The sequence below is a fragment of the Cupressus sempervirens genome, chromosome 8 (assembly GCF_028749045.1).
Source record: "Cupressus sempervirens isolate cs-2001-9-10 chromosome 8, ASM2874904v1, whole genome shotgun sequence".
In the NCBI taxonomy this organism is placed as follows: domain Eukaryota; kingdom Viridiplantae; phylum Streptophyta; class Pinopsida; order Cupressales; family Cupressaceae; genus Cupressus; species Cupressus sempervirens.
Window position 1 is genome coordinate 723,769,686 of NC_143125.1, and position 14,746 is coordinate 723,784,431.

Sequence of the window (14,746 nt, forward strand, 5' to 3'; positions counted from 1 at the left end):
CCCCAACCGTAGAAGCAAACACACCAGCAACCACAATATGGTAAGTAGGAGATAATTTCCATAGCTAGTCAAATTGTGATATTGCTATCAGGATTTAACTGTGTGATTTTTGAGTCAAACTCAAAAATCAATATGCAATTGCACTGGATCTGGGGCTAGTGTGGTCCGAACATGCTCCAACTCCACGATCACCTCATCCAATCGTGACTGTGACTCTTGAAGGCCCATTGAGTACACTGAAGAGAGTCCACAGTCACCTCAAGCTCTTGGGTGAGCTCCACCACCTCCTCCTCTTTCTCTAACAATGTCTCATGACAGGTGCTACCCCACTCCAGACGGTAATCCCAATCAGCAACTAGCTGCGAGTAATTATGCTTTAAGATCCTGACAGCCTCTCAAAGTGCATGAACCTCTACTAGAGAAAGAGTACTATCACCGCGCTCATCAGACATAGGAGCACCCCAACCAAATGTAGCTATCATCTGACGAACAACATCATGATGCCCAAGAGCTGAAGAAATGTCACTATCACTCACCTTCAATTGACTGGTCACATGATGTCTTTGTAACCCCTAACTCCTATGCAATCTCTTTGTCTCACTAATTGCACTGTGATAGGAAACTGAATCAGAACCGCCCACCACAAGATCACTCATACGTGTGCCATCATCCTTGTGCAAATCCTCATTCAAAGAAATGGAAGCCCTCGCAATATCAAACTCCTCGCATGTCTCAACTTCCACCTCAAACGTAAGATCATGAAAACATCGATCCTAGGACTCATCTAAGGAAGCAACTACCTCCTGTACTTGAGCAACACTACAGTAGCTGACATATAAGTCGCCAATAACAACTCCCTCCTCCAGTGAGTCTAACAAGTCAGTGACAACTACATCATCAACTGCCTCTAAACTAACGATAGTGACTACTTTGGGAGCCTCAACCTACTGAAGTTCAATACTGCTATCCAACACGGGAACATCCACATGTCCCTATGTAACTAGTCCATCATCAATACTGCAGATAAGACTAGCAGGTGTTGTACTAAATGAAGGAACATCAGCATCATGGACACCTGTCAGGGAAAACTCAAGCTTCCTTCCCTGCAACCTCGATGTCGGCCTCCTAAAGGCAGAAACCATATACCTCGTTGCTCTCTCAGCTGTCGCTGGATCCGCCAAACTCTCTACCAGCCTCTGTTGATGAAGCTTAAGTTTCTCCATACTCTCCGGCAAGGCATTCATTTTTATGCTAACTTCCTCATTACTCTACCGACTTCTAGAATTGTCAGTATTATGTCTGTCGGTGTCCATAGCTGGAGAAATTAAAGTGTTGATCACTCTAGGAATCGAATCTAAAAATCTTCGAAGTCAACACCGAACAAAATAAAAACCGAGCCCAATTCCTACAAGCTAGCAAGAAACCGCTTTGATACCACTGGAATAACCCCGGTCTAGTTATGGCTTAACCAAATTAATTTTATCAACATCAATTTCCTTAACCATTCAGAAGGTTGTCATTTTAACGAACACTTCGCAGGCAAGCTAATGATACTATATAATTTATATAATGCCAAAGTCTTGATCACATTGCAAATAGATCTTGCCCAATTAAAGATGTAGTATGAACAATCCTGCCTTGACAACTATGATGAATAAATGCACTGGAGAAAACTGATTATTAACAGGACTACTGTAATTCTCAAATTTTGCACTAATTAAAACCAATAGTTTAAAATTGAATATGACCCGTCACTTCCATCTCAACTTGATTTGTCATACTTTATTGATCAAGCCAAATAACTACAGTTTGCAAATTAAAAAGATAAAATAGAGGAACCTGACAGCTCCAAATGAGTGCCTGTTTGTACACCCAATTGCCCAATGCTGGTTGTATCAGAATTTTCAGCTTGATTGACAATTATAATTGCAGACATGCCAATTTATTAGATAACTGCAGGCTCATAACAGTGGATTTTGGGCCCTAAATCTTGATCGCAGACCTTAGTAAAGGCCTCTAAATCCTCCCCATATGCAGACGCAGCCCTATAACTAATCCACAGTCCCTGGAAATAGAAATCTGACCTCTAGAAATGAAATGTGGGTCCTGTAGCAGTGATGTCCAGCAACTAATTTATGCCTCAGGCTTTGGAATGATGACTAGTGCTTGTAACATCCAAACACTGCCTTCCCAGGTAATAATCACGAATCACAAATGCCCAGGTCAAACTCTAATAATGCAAACACTGATTGGTATAACAATTCCAATGGATCCCACAATTTTCAGACAATCTCCAGCATTAAGCTCCTAATAAATAACAAATCCACTATACTCCAGCAGTGGAATAAAAATACTTCTCAGCTATAGTGATGAACAGTAGAGAAGTTGAGCAAACTTAACTATACCTCAGCAGCTAAATTGCAAATGCAATTCTCAAAATTTACAACCCTTATACTTCAGCAAGGGCCACAAAATATCAAACTCAGAAAAAGCCACAAAGGCAACAAAAGAAAATATATCTTCAAGAGTGCTTTTCCCAATGAAATGGGCCCTCATTTATAAGCTCTCGTTGGCAGAAGTTTCCATAAAACTTCACTTGGAAAATCGTGGAAGTTTTTCAAAATAACTCAACATTAGAAACTTACCAACTTGCTTTTTAGAAATATCACTTAAAGTCATTATTATTATAATATAAACATTATTATAATAATACAACTCAATGAATAATAAATAAATAAGAGCTCATGCAATTATTAGCCTGATCAACTGCAGGTGACGACCAACTGACAAAACACCCACTGCACTACCAAGAATAGCAACTACTAAAAATACACTTACTAAAAATAGTAAATTCATAACTGAGACCCCCAAAACGCCTTGTCAGCTCATGAGGATCGCTATGGTGAACTGACTTGGCCAACTGCAAGAACCAACTAAAAATGGGGACATTACAAGGGTGTTGCCCCTTGACTCCGTTGGGGACATTGCCCACAAGATCCACATTTGATTTTTTAAGTACAGTACAAGGTTGAGTTTGCCAAGTACAAGTCAATGTCCATACTTTTGCCAATAGTCTTCTCATAAATTACCTTATGCATACTTGTCGTCCAAAGGACTTTTTCTTTCATGGGGGATAATGTAGTTGGTGTACAATACCTATTGTTATGGTTGATAAAAGTGGGTCTCCGTCAATGTAATTAATTGTCATCAATGTATTAATTGTCCATTGGTTGTCACTCGGGTAGTTGGAAGTGTGTGTTGGTTAATGGTTGTGTCTCTCTTGTCAATCATCAGGTCCTTAAAACATGTTGTGTATTGCCAAGGAAGGTAGTAGTGTATAGTTGAATGAATAGTAATCCTTGGCTAACCATCTATAGTCTTCTTCTCTGTAATGAAATCATGAGCGAATAAAGATATATTTTATTCCTATATCTGGTGTGCAGTGTCATAACCCTATATTATACAGATCGCAGTATGCCTTCCCCTATCACTTCCAGCGATTCACTTGATCAATGAATAAGGAAGTATGAACAAGAATCAATGGCATCTAAATGAAGTATAAACAAAATATTTTATAGACAATCATGTGTCTGTGACACCAACAATGTGGTGGATAGAAATACCATGATCGATGACTCAGTTGTTAATATGTGACAACAATAATATGACGAGATTAGAGAATAAGAGAAAATAGTGGATATTATAAATAATTATTAATTGATTAATATGAAAAGGTGTGATTGTCTCGTTATGGTTGAAGAGACACGACTCAGCCAAACGATAGAAGAAATAACATATAGGGAAGACAGAGTCAATGAAAATGGACATGGAATGATTGTGGAATATCAAACAGCCAAAAAGGAAGTATCATAGCAAATACAGGGATATCACTATAGATTATCAACAACTCAAGAGGGAGTAGTTTATATATATATATATATATATATATATATATATATATATATATATATATATATATATATATATATATATATAATTGTATATGTGATTCTAGTATAAGCATATATTAGTATACATAGCATTATCTTCTAGACTAACATTACTAAACATATAATGGTTATTTATGTAGTACATCATTATAAATGAACAGGTCAAATATATGATATAAGCTCAGATACTGACACTTGTGCATGAGCAGTGGATGCCAATGCGGATGCGCACAAATACCTAGAGGCAAATGGGTGCCCTGTGGATGCCACCCACACGCACCGAGGTGCGGACAGATGCCTGTACCCGCATGCCACCCACAAGCACCCGAATGCAAACAGATGCCTGTTTTAGGCATTCGTTCGAGGTGCCTATGGGTGGCATGCAGGTGGCACCCACAGGGCACCCCAACGCTTCTAGGTGCATACACTAGCTAAAGCCAAATGAAAGGGGAAAAAAATGTTTTTTTCACTTAAAATCCAAAAAGACGTGCTTATTTGTAAATTTTAATGTATATTTTTTTGTGCAAACCCTAAAACGGCCCTATGATTCTGATTAGTGAACATTGAATCATGAGCTATGTTTCTTATTTTGTAGTTTGGAGTCTAGAACTTCAGTAAATTTCAATGTGAAGATTTGTGCCTATGAAGTTTTAATCTAAAGTTTGAACTATTTAATTGACATATGAAATATCTTGAATCTTAATCAATGGTGAAGTATCATCCTATACTATCAAATGATGTATGTTTGTATATTTCTAAGTTTATAACTCTAAGTTCTCGTACTTATTAAGTTTCTTAAATTTTTTGCATATATATATATAGACGTTTCCAAATGCATCTTGCATCCAAAACAAAATTCCCACATCCCACATCCGCTTCCGAATCGGCAATTTAGGATATATGCCTAGGAATAGATAAATTAGACCCATGCTTAACAAATGGTGATGAGGTCATCCTCTAAGCACGCCACCTCATGTTGGATTAAGGAGTCCCACGGGGCCAAAGAAGGACAAGGGGACTGCCTTTAGACTTAGGAAGATGGACTTTCCGAGCATCCTGCTGCATACATCTTTAATTCTTTACCATAGTAGACCAATATCTTCAAATGTTGAATCATTGGGGGCAAGGTAGAAGCAATAGAAGTGAGGAAAATGATGATAGGACACCATGCTGGGTACGCCACCTCATTTGTATGGCAAGGGGCCACATGAGGCCAACCAGGATGGTACATCTACCTTGGGCCTGAGGTTGGTGGTCACTTGGGCACCTATCCAAATTATTATACCTTACCTTATTCAGTGTTGTGACATCTCAAAACTGATTTAAGAATCCTGCAAATCTAATAAGTATATATTTATTTCCAATGAATGTATATGTTTACTTATAAATCATGATTGTAGTATTTTCCTAACTTGCTTGCAGGAATTCTCACAAAGTTACAAAGATATGTCTGAACCCTACTCAATAGTACAGTAATCTAGAGGGAAACATCAATACTGGTAAACTGGGGACATTGCACACACTGCCATCTCTATTATTACTTCATGTATCTAATGTACCAGGGATAGAAGTTAACCACTGTTCTAGCCTTAATTATCTAGAATGATAGTCCATGCTGTGCTTAGCTTGGTGCCTTCAAATTTTGCATTTGCAATTACAGGATTTCAAATTTGAAAATTACCATAGTCTTGCTACATTTCATGATACCAGGATGCCTGCATACCATGTAATCCCTGTTCAAGTTTGCAAATCATATTTTAATTGTTGTTGGTATCATTTCCTCATCTCACATTTCATGAGCACTTTTATGCTGCTTCTAGGCTTTTCGAAGTACTCATATGCTGCACATAACTGTGTGGCATATATTGATTTTCTACTAAGTTATGTAATAAGATTATAATCTAGCATGTTTCCGCTTGAAATGGTTAATAGTAAGAAAAATGTCTTCAGTGGAATCTTTGGATATGGCTTTGAGGCCGATAAAATGTAAGATACATTGATTCTTCATTATATTACAAAATGAGATTATACACTAATTTATTTCAACTCCAATTATGAATCAAAAAAAAATATGACAACCTCACAATTTTAAAATTTTATATTTTAAAATATGTTTTAATTTTCTGTTTTCTGCTTTTATGTTTAATGATTAATTGCTTTGGTTCTTATGTTGTAGTGCACCCAAGTTTTGGGTTTCAACACCTTGTGCACCAGGTACAAAGTAATAATCCAACATAATTTATATATCACTAATTCTTTGTTGAGTTGATTTAAATTAGCTGCGGAAATAAAATTCATTTGTTTGAGCTTCAGGTGATTGATTACATGATATGGCCTGAAGTCCTCCATCAAGCACAAGGGACAACGAGAAGACAAATGCCAAGAGCCCTCTGCTAGATACGGAAAGGGCTTCCCCCTCTCCACTACTTCCCTGCAAGAGATGGATCGCTAGGAAATGTTTCTACTACATCCTCTGTCACCAACCACAAAGGAGAAATAAAAACCAGCTTCCTTTGTGTAGCAACGATAACCTGTGCAATACCATGGCGGCCCACATATAGACGAATACCATACTGTGTAGATTAATGGAACTAAACAAGTCACCACCATAAATAAGTTTGCTGCAGCGCCCGTAGAAATCAAGTCCATATTTCTTGTTCTTCACATCTACTTTAAACATTTAACCAATTAAAATTTGCAGAGAAGATTTTCAAGTACCTGAGATGCTGCTGTACCCACCAAAGAAGGCATAAGCCCACCATACAATCTATACCAACCTTCATCCCTAATAACCTGCACAAGATATTATGGATGAACCAACACTCAAATGTTGTGTCAAGTGACCACATTTCTCCAATATGAAACATACAATAGTTTCTAGTTTAACTATTATGCATATCACATAATGCTCAAGAACATAAATAATATAAAGGTCACTCCATTACATATTCACTTGCACCCTGATACGTCTAACCAAAAAAAAATGCCGAATAAATATTTTTTTATCCATTCATTATTTCTAGCAATATGAGCTCTAGAAACAAGATTAAAGAGGGATCATAACCTGGCACATTTGATGCAGGGTTCCATTGTGCTGTTGCAGCTTCTTTTCAGATATATTCTGTAAATCTTCAGCTGAAGCTTTTTTCAGTTTCCTCTCAGTATGCTGTCTTGTATTGACCTGATCATCAATTGCAGAGTACGTAATTTAGAGAAAAGAATGTAATAATAAGAATATGAAATTAAAATATGGACCACCACATAGTTTGCAAACTCTCCAAGTACTCCCCAAGTTGCCGAGTGCTCTCCATTTTTTTTGTTGGGCAAGTAGCCTCAAGTTTAACTCTTGCATTTTTATAGACACAAAAATTTAGGGGCAAAAATGTCGATGCAAGCAAAATGTTGGTTAGAATGTGTAATTCACATGCTGTTTTTGCTACAAAACCATGCATTTTCTCTTTCAAGATGTCAATTTCTAATTTAATGCATTTTGTTATTGATTTTTACAAATAAAATATGTTTCTTTAAGGGATTTTAATATTTAGTTCTTTCTATGTTGCCAAGCTTTTGTTGAGTTTTCTCCGGGTTTTCACCAAGTTAAAATTTTTGGGCTTGCCGAGTACTCTCCGAGTCCGGGTTTGCAAACTATGGACCACCTTATACAAACCAGTGTAATGGGTATTCAAAACATAGATGCTAATTGTCAAATATAAGAAAAACTCAACTTGATCCATGAATTATAGTATGTAATGAGGCACGTTCCTAAGAAGGTGAACCAGTTCAAATCCATACCACAGAGATAAGATCAGCCATAAGCCCACTGAAGGTTGTGACATTAAGGATATGAGGCACATTTGTAGAATATGTGATGTAAAATTGCATAAGACTTACCAAAATAACTAGCCACAAAACAAATTAATTTGCAAAAAATAAAATAAGAATATAAAATTTAAACATTGGTGTAATTAGAGTTACAATCTTCCCGACATGGGGTTTTAACTTTTCTAAAACGTCAATTTAGAAGGTAACTAGCGCCCAACTAAGCAGAAATGTGTCGAGAAACATGCGTCTCAACCTTGCAATATTTTCTAGATGATTCCAAAAATATAGTTGGCAGTTATCTACATGTCAGTGCCTTGGAAAAGCCAAAATTAGCTGTCAAAAGATGCCCTGCCCATAGTACAATATAGGAGGTCCCTTTTTAGAGATTATATGACACAGTTTATGACAACTGTACAGGTAAAAAATTGGGGATAAGACTTTGGACGTGAGAGACTATTTTTAACCTGGTCATGCCGATCTTGGGCAACACAAGTCAAGGCTGTGAAACACGTTTCAAGGAGGTTTTGCACATGGTATTGTAAAACCACAAGTGGTTTCCAGGTTGTGGGAAGCCCATAAAAGAAGGGCTTGGGGAAGAGTTTAAGCATTGAGCTTTGTTTGCAAGACCAAGTGCTAAAAGGATGCTTGTAAAGTTCCTCCAAGCTTGAGTTGAGGTGATACTCTTGTAAGGAATTGCATTGCAAGTGTGTAGTAATCTCCTATTGATTTGATAATACATTATGAAAGTCTTACAATGTGAGGTTTTCCTCCCTAAGGGTTTCTCCATGATAATGATCGTGTTATGCGTACATTATTGTTTCATTTATGCTCTTAGTTGTCTCTTGAAAACTTATTAATAGTTAAGTTGAAATTTGCATAATCGTCCTCTCAAGGTTAGCATAGGAAGCGATTCCACATAACTTTTCTTTCTTACAAAATGGAAGTAACTAGTCCCCACCTGAGCAGAGATGAGTGACATTGAACTTCAATGGGACTTCAAAAGCAATTCAAGTCCTAATAGGGTGAGGGTTGTTCTCAGGATCATAAATGGTCATATGATAATGCAATGTTTGATTGGATTCTATAATTACTCCAATGACATCGTCTAAGCTATTAGGATCCACAAATGTCTATGGTGAGCTAATTCCTAACATCCCACATCATGCTTAGGTGGAAACCAACTCCATGTTCCTAGTGTCCTTTACAAAATGGGGCTTCCATCTCTCCCCAAACAATCAACACCTTCAAGGATGGGTTAAGGAAATATGCATTTCCCCTGGAAGTTCATTTCTGAATTTCAAAGTTTCCCGTTCCACATGCGAGCATAGTGCTGCGGCAGATCATTTAGACTAACCAATTTCCAACATGCCAGATAGAAAAGTGCCAATGAGGATCATCATCGTTATATTCCTGTATTCTAAAACTGCTTAAAGAGAATTGATCCATAAGGAAAGTGGTAATATATAGGAAGAAATTTAATTAATTGCCGCTTATGCAATTTCACGTTTAAAGTCTCTATGTAAATTATTTTACCCTAGCAACAGGAAAGGTAAAGGGCAATTGCTGATTATTTTGCCACTCACGTTCCCTTATACGTCATTTTTACTAGGGCCTTTCATTTGACTGCATATCTGATTTTCCCCATCTCAGCTTTGAGTTGTGCCTCATTCTCCACTGAATGCTGAAAACATCTCAGTTCTACAGATGATCGTTTTAGCTTCCTGAGTTTGAACACATTTCCCTTGACTCTTTAAATGTTTCTGGTCTTGCTTTCACTTTCTGCATTTTACTTTACTATACCCTGGCCAAAACTAAACTATTACAATGGCAAGTCATCCTCTGGTTGCTAAAGAACAAGTTCCTCTGCTGACAAGAAAATGAAGGAATAGGAGGGGAGACGGAAGCTTTAATATGACCCAGAGCTTATTTCTTAAGCAAATGAAAGAAAGGCAAGGTTATTGCTGAGACTGATATTGAATTTGAATCAGATGGCATTAAATGGCAGTACTTCTCAGCCGATATGACAATCCAAACTAGGAACAAAGACTTCACCAAAGCTGCCACAGTATAAACAAAGGCCAATGCAACTAAGTTTGTCTCCAGTGGAACTTATTAATTCTTGGGAGATAAAACTGAAGCTCGTAGAGACAAGAAAAAGAAGTCAGATGGCTTAAGAGGATGATCCAGAACTGATGCAAATACACAAGCTTTTCCCTGGTCACCCAAACCCTGCTAGTATTGCTTCTAAAGTTGAATCCAAATTTACTATTTATATGCATGCTAATATTGTTACTAATCATGGATTTTCCTTATTTACAAAACTGGGATTTTTGTGAAGTATGGCGCAAAGCAGAACGGATGATATAAACTTACCTACAAATTATCACCTAACTGGAACATTTTTGTGCAAAAGAGAAACTGATGCTTGGAAAATAGCTTCAATGATGTATATATTCAAGGAGGAAACCTTCTTTGAGAAAAGCTCAAATAGAAAATATGGTATCAATTTATCCCAAAGATCAAAATTCACAAAAATTATAATTCACCCTTTGTAACATACATTGGCTATTCAATATGTAGCTAATGTCAGTTATGGGATCAGTTATTAGTTGGTGAATAAGTTGTTGAACATGTGCATCCTATTGCCACTGTCATTGAGCATCCTGAAACAAATTTAAAGTTGATAAAAGATTAAGAACATAATGTCCCTAGTTGTCAAATTTCTAAGATAGGGCAGACACCATATTCTCCTTCAACTTTTGTAAATAATTTCATTATCATAGTTTAATAATTTGGTGACCATTTCATTCTGGAAAATGGACTAAATGTTCCAAGAAATACTTAAGGCTATAACAGTCTCTCTCGATGTAGAAATGTCACTCTAATAATACAGTCACCTATGATTCACAACATGAAGAACTGCTAACATTTCCTTCTCATTGGTAAATTTTACCAATTTTATACCCACGCATACCTTGCTAGTGAATGATCAAGGTCTACCTTCTTTCATTAATATTGCGAAACTCCCAACCTCCAAGGCATCAATTTCCATTACATGATTTTGCAACATCTAGCAAGGCAAGTATTGTTGTTGTAAAATGGCAAGTTTGCGACGCACAAGGACATTGAAAACCCCAGGAATGCAGTTTTTACTAACATTTTCATTAGAATAGCTTTAATTTTACCATAGATTTGACCAAACTCACAGATATAACTGAGACCTAAAAACTCTAAAAGACTTTTAAGATCTACAGTTTGGGCCAATTTTGCATGTTCTCAATTTCCTTGGAATCAACCTTGACTAAGACGATATGGTTGGGATACTCCACTCCCTCCATTGTACCATGAGAACACTAGAGCCTTTTGCAAAGAACTAATTAATAGTATTTGCAAGATGTTCCAAGTCATCAAAATGTTTTCCCCGCATCTTGTTGTAGACGAAAATGTCCTCAAATAAGACCTACATAAATTTCCAAAGCAATAGCAAAACAATTTAATTCATCAAACATCTAAAGGTTGATGATGCATTTGTAAGGCCAATTAACATCATCAAAAATTCATAACCATCCTCGTGTGTGCAAAAGGTTGATAAGTAGGAGTTATTTTCCACAGCAAGTCAATCGGCAGCAAGTTGATATGTAGTGGAAAATATTTCCTACTTATCAACTGATGAGCTTAAGGGGCTTTCTAATGAATGGTTCATAAGGCACAACACTTGGTGAAGGTTTTGCAAATGGGGTTGCAAGTAGAGTGGGCTTCCTCCTGTAGCTAAGCGCACTCGAGCTGGAGTACTACTAGGATGCATGACCTCCTGGGAAGTCCCGATGCTTCACCTTTGTTAGCATCACCTAGATCCAATGTGTGTTAAGTGTTTCATTCATTGTCATAAGAGATGGGTTTGTGTAAACCGCTACTCATGAAACAAGGGTCAATGAGTTTGACTCAAAAACTACACAAGTGCTAAAAGTTGCTTTAGAGATATGATCATCCTATAAGAGAATTTGTCATTTAATGTTAGCAAAGTCGTTAATTTAGCTTGGAGAAGATTCATCTAATAGCTCATTGTAATAACCTAGATTGGTTGCAACTCCGACAAACATCAATTTCCTTATAAATCAGTTATTTGACATTTCGTCAAACACTTGGCAAGCCACCTCTAAACTGAATGATGGTAAGGTTCCTCGAAAATTTATAATACTCTTTCCTTGCAGTCTTTCAATATATGTGTTTCTGAATTTGATAGAGCTAAACGTGACTTAGATAATTTAATGGTAATGCCAATAATACTAAAAGAATAGGTAAATTCTACAATATGCAGAGTACTTAAGTAAAATGTATTTACTCACACCACTAGTGAAATTAACAATTTACTTGCAAATTTAAAATGACCAAACCCAGGCTGCCAAAATAAACAAATTACATAATATTGGAACCTGTTCACATCCAAAGGCAAATCTCCCAAGCCTAGATGGAAGCCTTGTAGCAAATGTTCACCACCTTTTAGCAAAATGCAGCTGTTGCTTAGACCACAAACAAGCATTGACAACCAGTATTCCAAATGTTAGTCTCAAAATTGTTGGAGTGGGGTTAACATTGCACCAAGAGACCGATCTGTCAATGCCCAATACAACCACTCAACTTATAGTAGACAGGAGGCAATTAAGCCCTTGTCACGAATCCCGAGGAGAGCGTTGACCAAGTTTCCAACACAAATCAGGTTCACAAGCACACAATATTGATCGCAGACCCCAATTGGATGATCACAGGCTTCTCACAGTCAATCGCAGGCCACAAACAAGTACTTGCAGGCCTCTAATGTGATGACCACAAGCATTCAAAAAAGTAAACGCAGGCCTCAAGGATGCAAAGGCAAGCCTCTAACAATCTCAAATCACTTCCCAGTAAGGAAACAGCAGCCCAATTATGCCCAGTAATATTAATAATAACCTTCAGAACTGCAGATCGAATTTCTTCAGATTTGCAAGTATATTGGTAATTAAAACTCGCAATCCCTTGCAGCCAAACAACGTCTCCTTAGCAACAGTAAAGAACATATAGGAGACTCACCAAATTCAAGGCTATCAAACTCTTATTCAAATATACTATACCTCAGCAGGAGATGCAATACACCTCTCAGAAAATCAGACCCTTGTACCTCAAAAAGGGTTTAGAAATCAAGAAACTTAGAAACTCATCATAGGCAACAAGCAAATAGATATTTCGCTATTTTCCATCAAAATGAACTCATATTCATAACCCCCATTGGCAAAAAGTTTCCCGAATGCAACTTTACTTAAAAAGCTTCCTCAACATATCATTTTATAACATGTCATATAATATAATTTATTAATTTCTTTTTGGCTCCCAAAAATGACCTTTTCAACCATATCATGAAATTCTTACACGCAAGGCCATTGTTTCTTGTGCCCAAAATTTAAAACTTTTCAACCTGATTCCAATGAGCTCTAACACTAAGGTGGCGAACAAACAATACCAACAAAAACAACCTCAGCACATTTAGTTGAATAACAATAATAATTCACTTGTCTTGCGAAAATGATTGAAGAAGGATCAAAATTGAAACCTAACAATAGAGGAGTAATCCTAGTGAGGAAAAACGATGAATGGACTTAACGGGGTGACTTACTAAAAACAGACGCTCCCTCAAAGATTCTTGGAGCCCAAACTAGAAGCTTGAAATGAAAACTAAGAGCATCACTCAACTCGTCTAACTCAATTGAGCTCATTGGAACCGATTGCTAGCTTAATATAAAATAGTATGTCTCTCAAAACAAAGTCAAAACTCACCATAGGTCATTGGAAAGCCTAATAACTCTGCAACTGAGAACCTCAAATCCCACTATCAGCTCATGAGGGTCGCAATGATGAACTGACCAAGCCAACTGCAAGAACCTGCTAAAAATAAGAACACTACAGTCCTCCCTCCCTAAGATTGCTTGCCCCCAAGCAATCCCAAAACAAAATGAACATCACAATCCACCTAGATCCCAAGGGTAGAACTGTGTACTATCCCTACTGTGTACAAGCAACTCCTGTAGCACCAACGCCTAAATAACTGATATCAATGACAGAATCATCTAAAAACCAACTCTAGGTGTTGCAGGAGGAAACAACTCATCAAAACTCAACCCAACTAAAACACCGACTCTGTCAACACCTGAGTCCCCATCAAACTAACACTCACACCCAAGTGCACTATCAAGTTGGTAACAACCATAGATACCTAAAACACTACGACTAACTCCAACCTCTACTAAGTTGTCTCGAGTGTGTTGATACTACAAGTGGTCTAACTTGCAATTGTCGATCACATCTACAGAAGATGATGCTAACCCATCCCACAATTGATGGTATGAAACTGGAGCTAACCCACACCGACCTGAAACCAAATCCTCTACCTGTGGGTCGAAAGAGAAGTGATAAGCACTCCTCACAGTGTAATGTCAATAAAAATTCTTAGTCTCTATCAGGGGCTCATCATTATCAAATTGGGAGTGAAGAGACAACTCCAATCTCTAACTCTGAACGACTAGCAACCCTCTCAACAAACCCAACCTCAAAATCCATGTTAAGAAGCATTGTAGCCAAGGTCTCTACAATCTTCCTCAGCAATCGATGTATACCACGAGAGCCCCGAATGAGTGTACCCACAAATACTCTGTATGAATCAGTGTTCCGGGACTTTGCGAGTCCGAGGCTGAGGCAGCCTTTTCGAGGCAAATGGCCTCTAGACTCTGACTCGGCTGAGTCCACGTGGTCTCACCGAGTCCCGAGCCGAGGACTCTCCCAAAAAAAAATTAATTAATTTTAAATTTTTTTTTTAAATTTAAAAAGATGAGATTTTTGGAAGGTGTTTTTTTTTCAATGTATATTAATTATGAAAATGATGTTGTGGTATGTCAGGAATTTATTAAGGATTGAATCTTAAATCTTAAATCTCCAACTTTATATTA

General features: G+C 37.3%; 1 protein-coding gene across 1 annotated transcript in view; it reads right to left on the reverse strand.

The window, feature by feature from the left end:
* Window positions 1–14,746, reverse strand: part of LOC149544486 (peroxisomal nicotinamide adenine dinucleotide carrier-like) — a 57,520-nt gene that overhangs the window by 29,532 nt on the left and 13,242 nt on the right. Inside the window, exons 2-3 of the mRNA XM_089795146.1 lie at window positions 7,015–7,131; window positions 6,669–6,743 (exon numbers count right to left, since the gene is read on the reverse strand). Of these exons, the coding sequence (XP_089651272.1) occupies window positions 6,669–6,743; window positions 7,015–7,131 (192 nt within the window). The remainder of the gene's footprint in view (window positions 1–6,668; window positions 6,744–7,014; window positions 7,132–14,746) is intronic.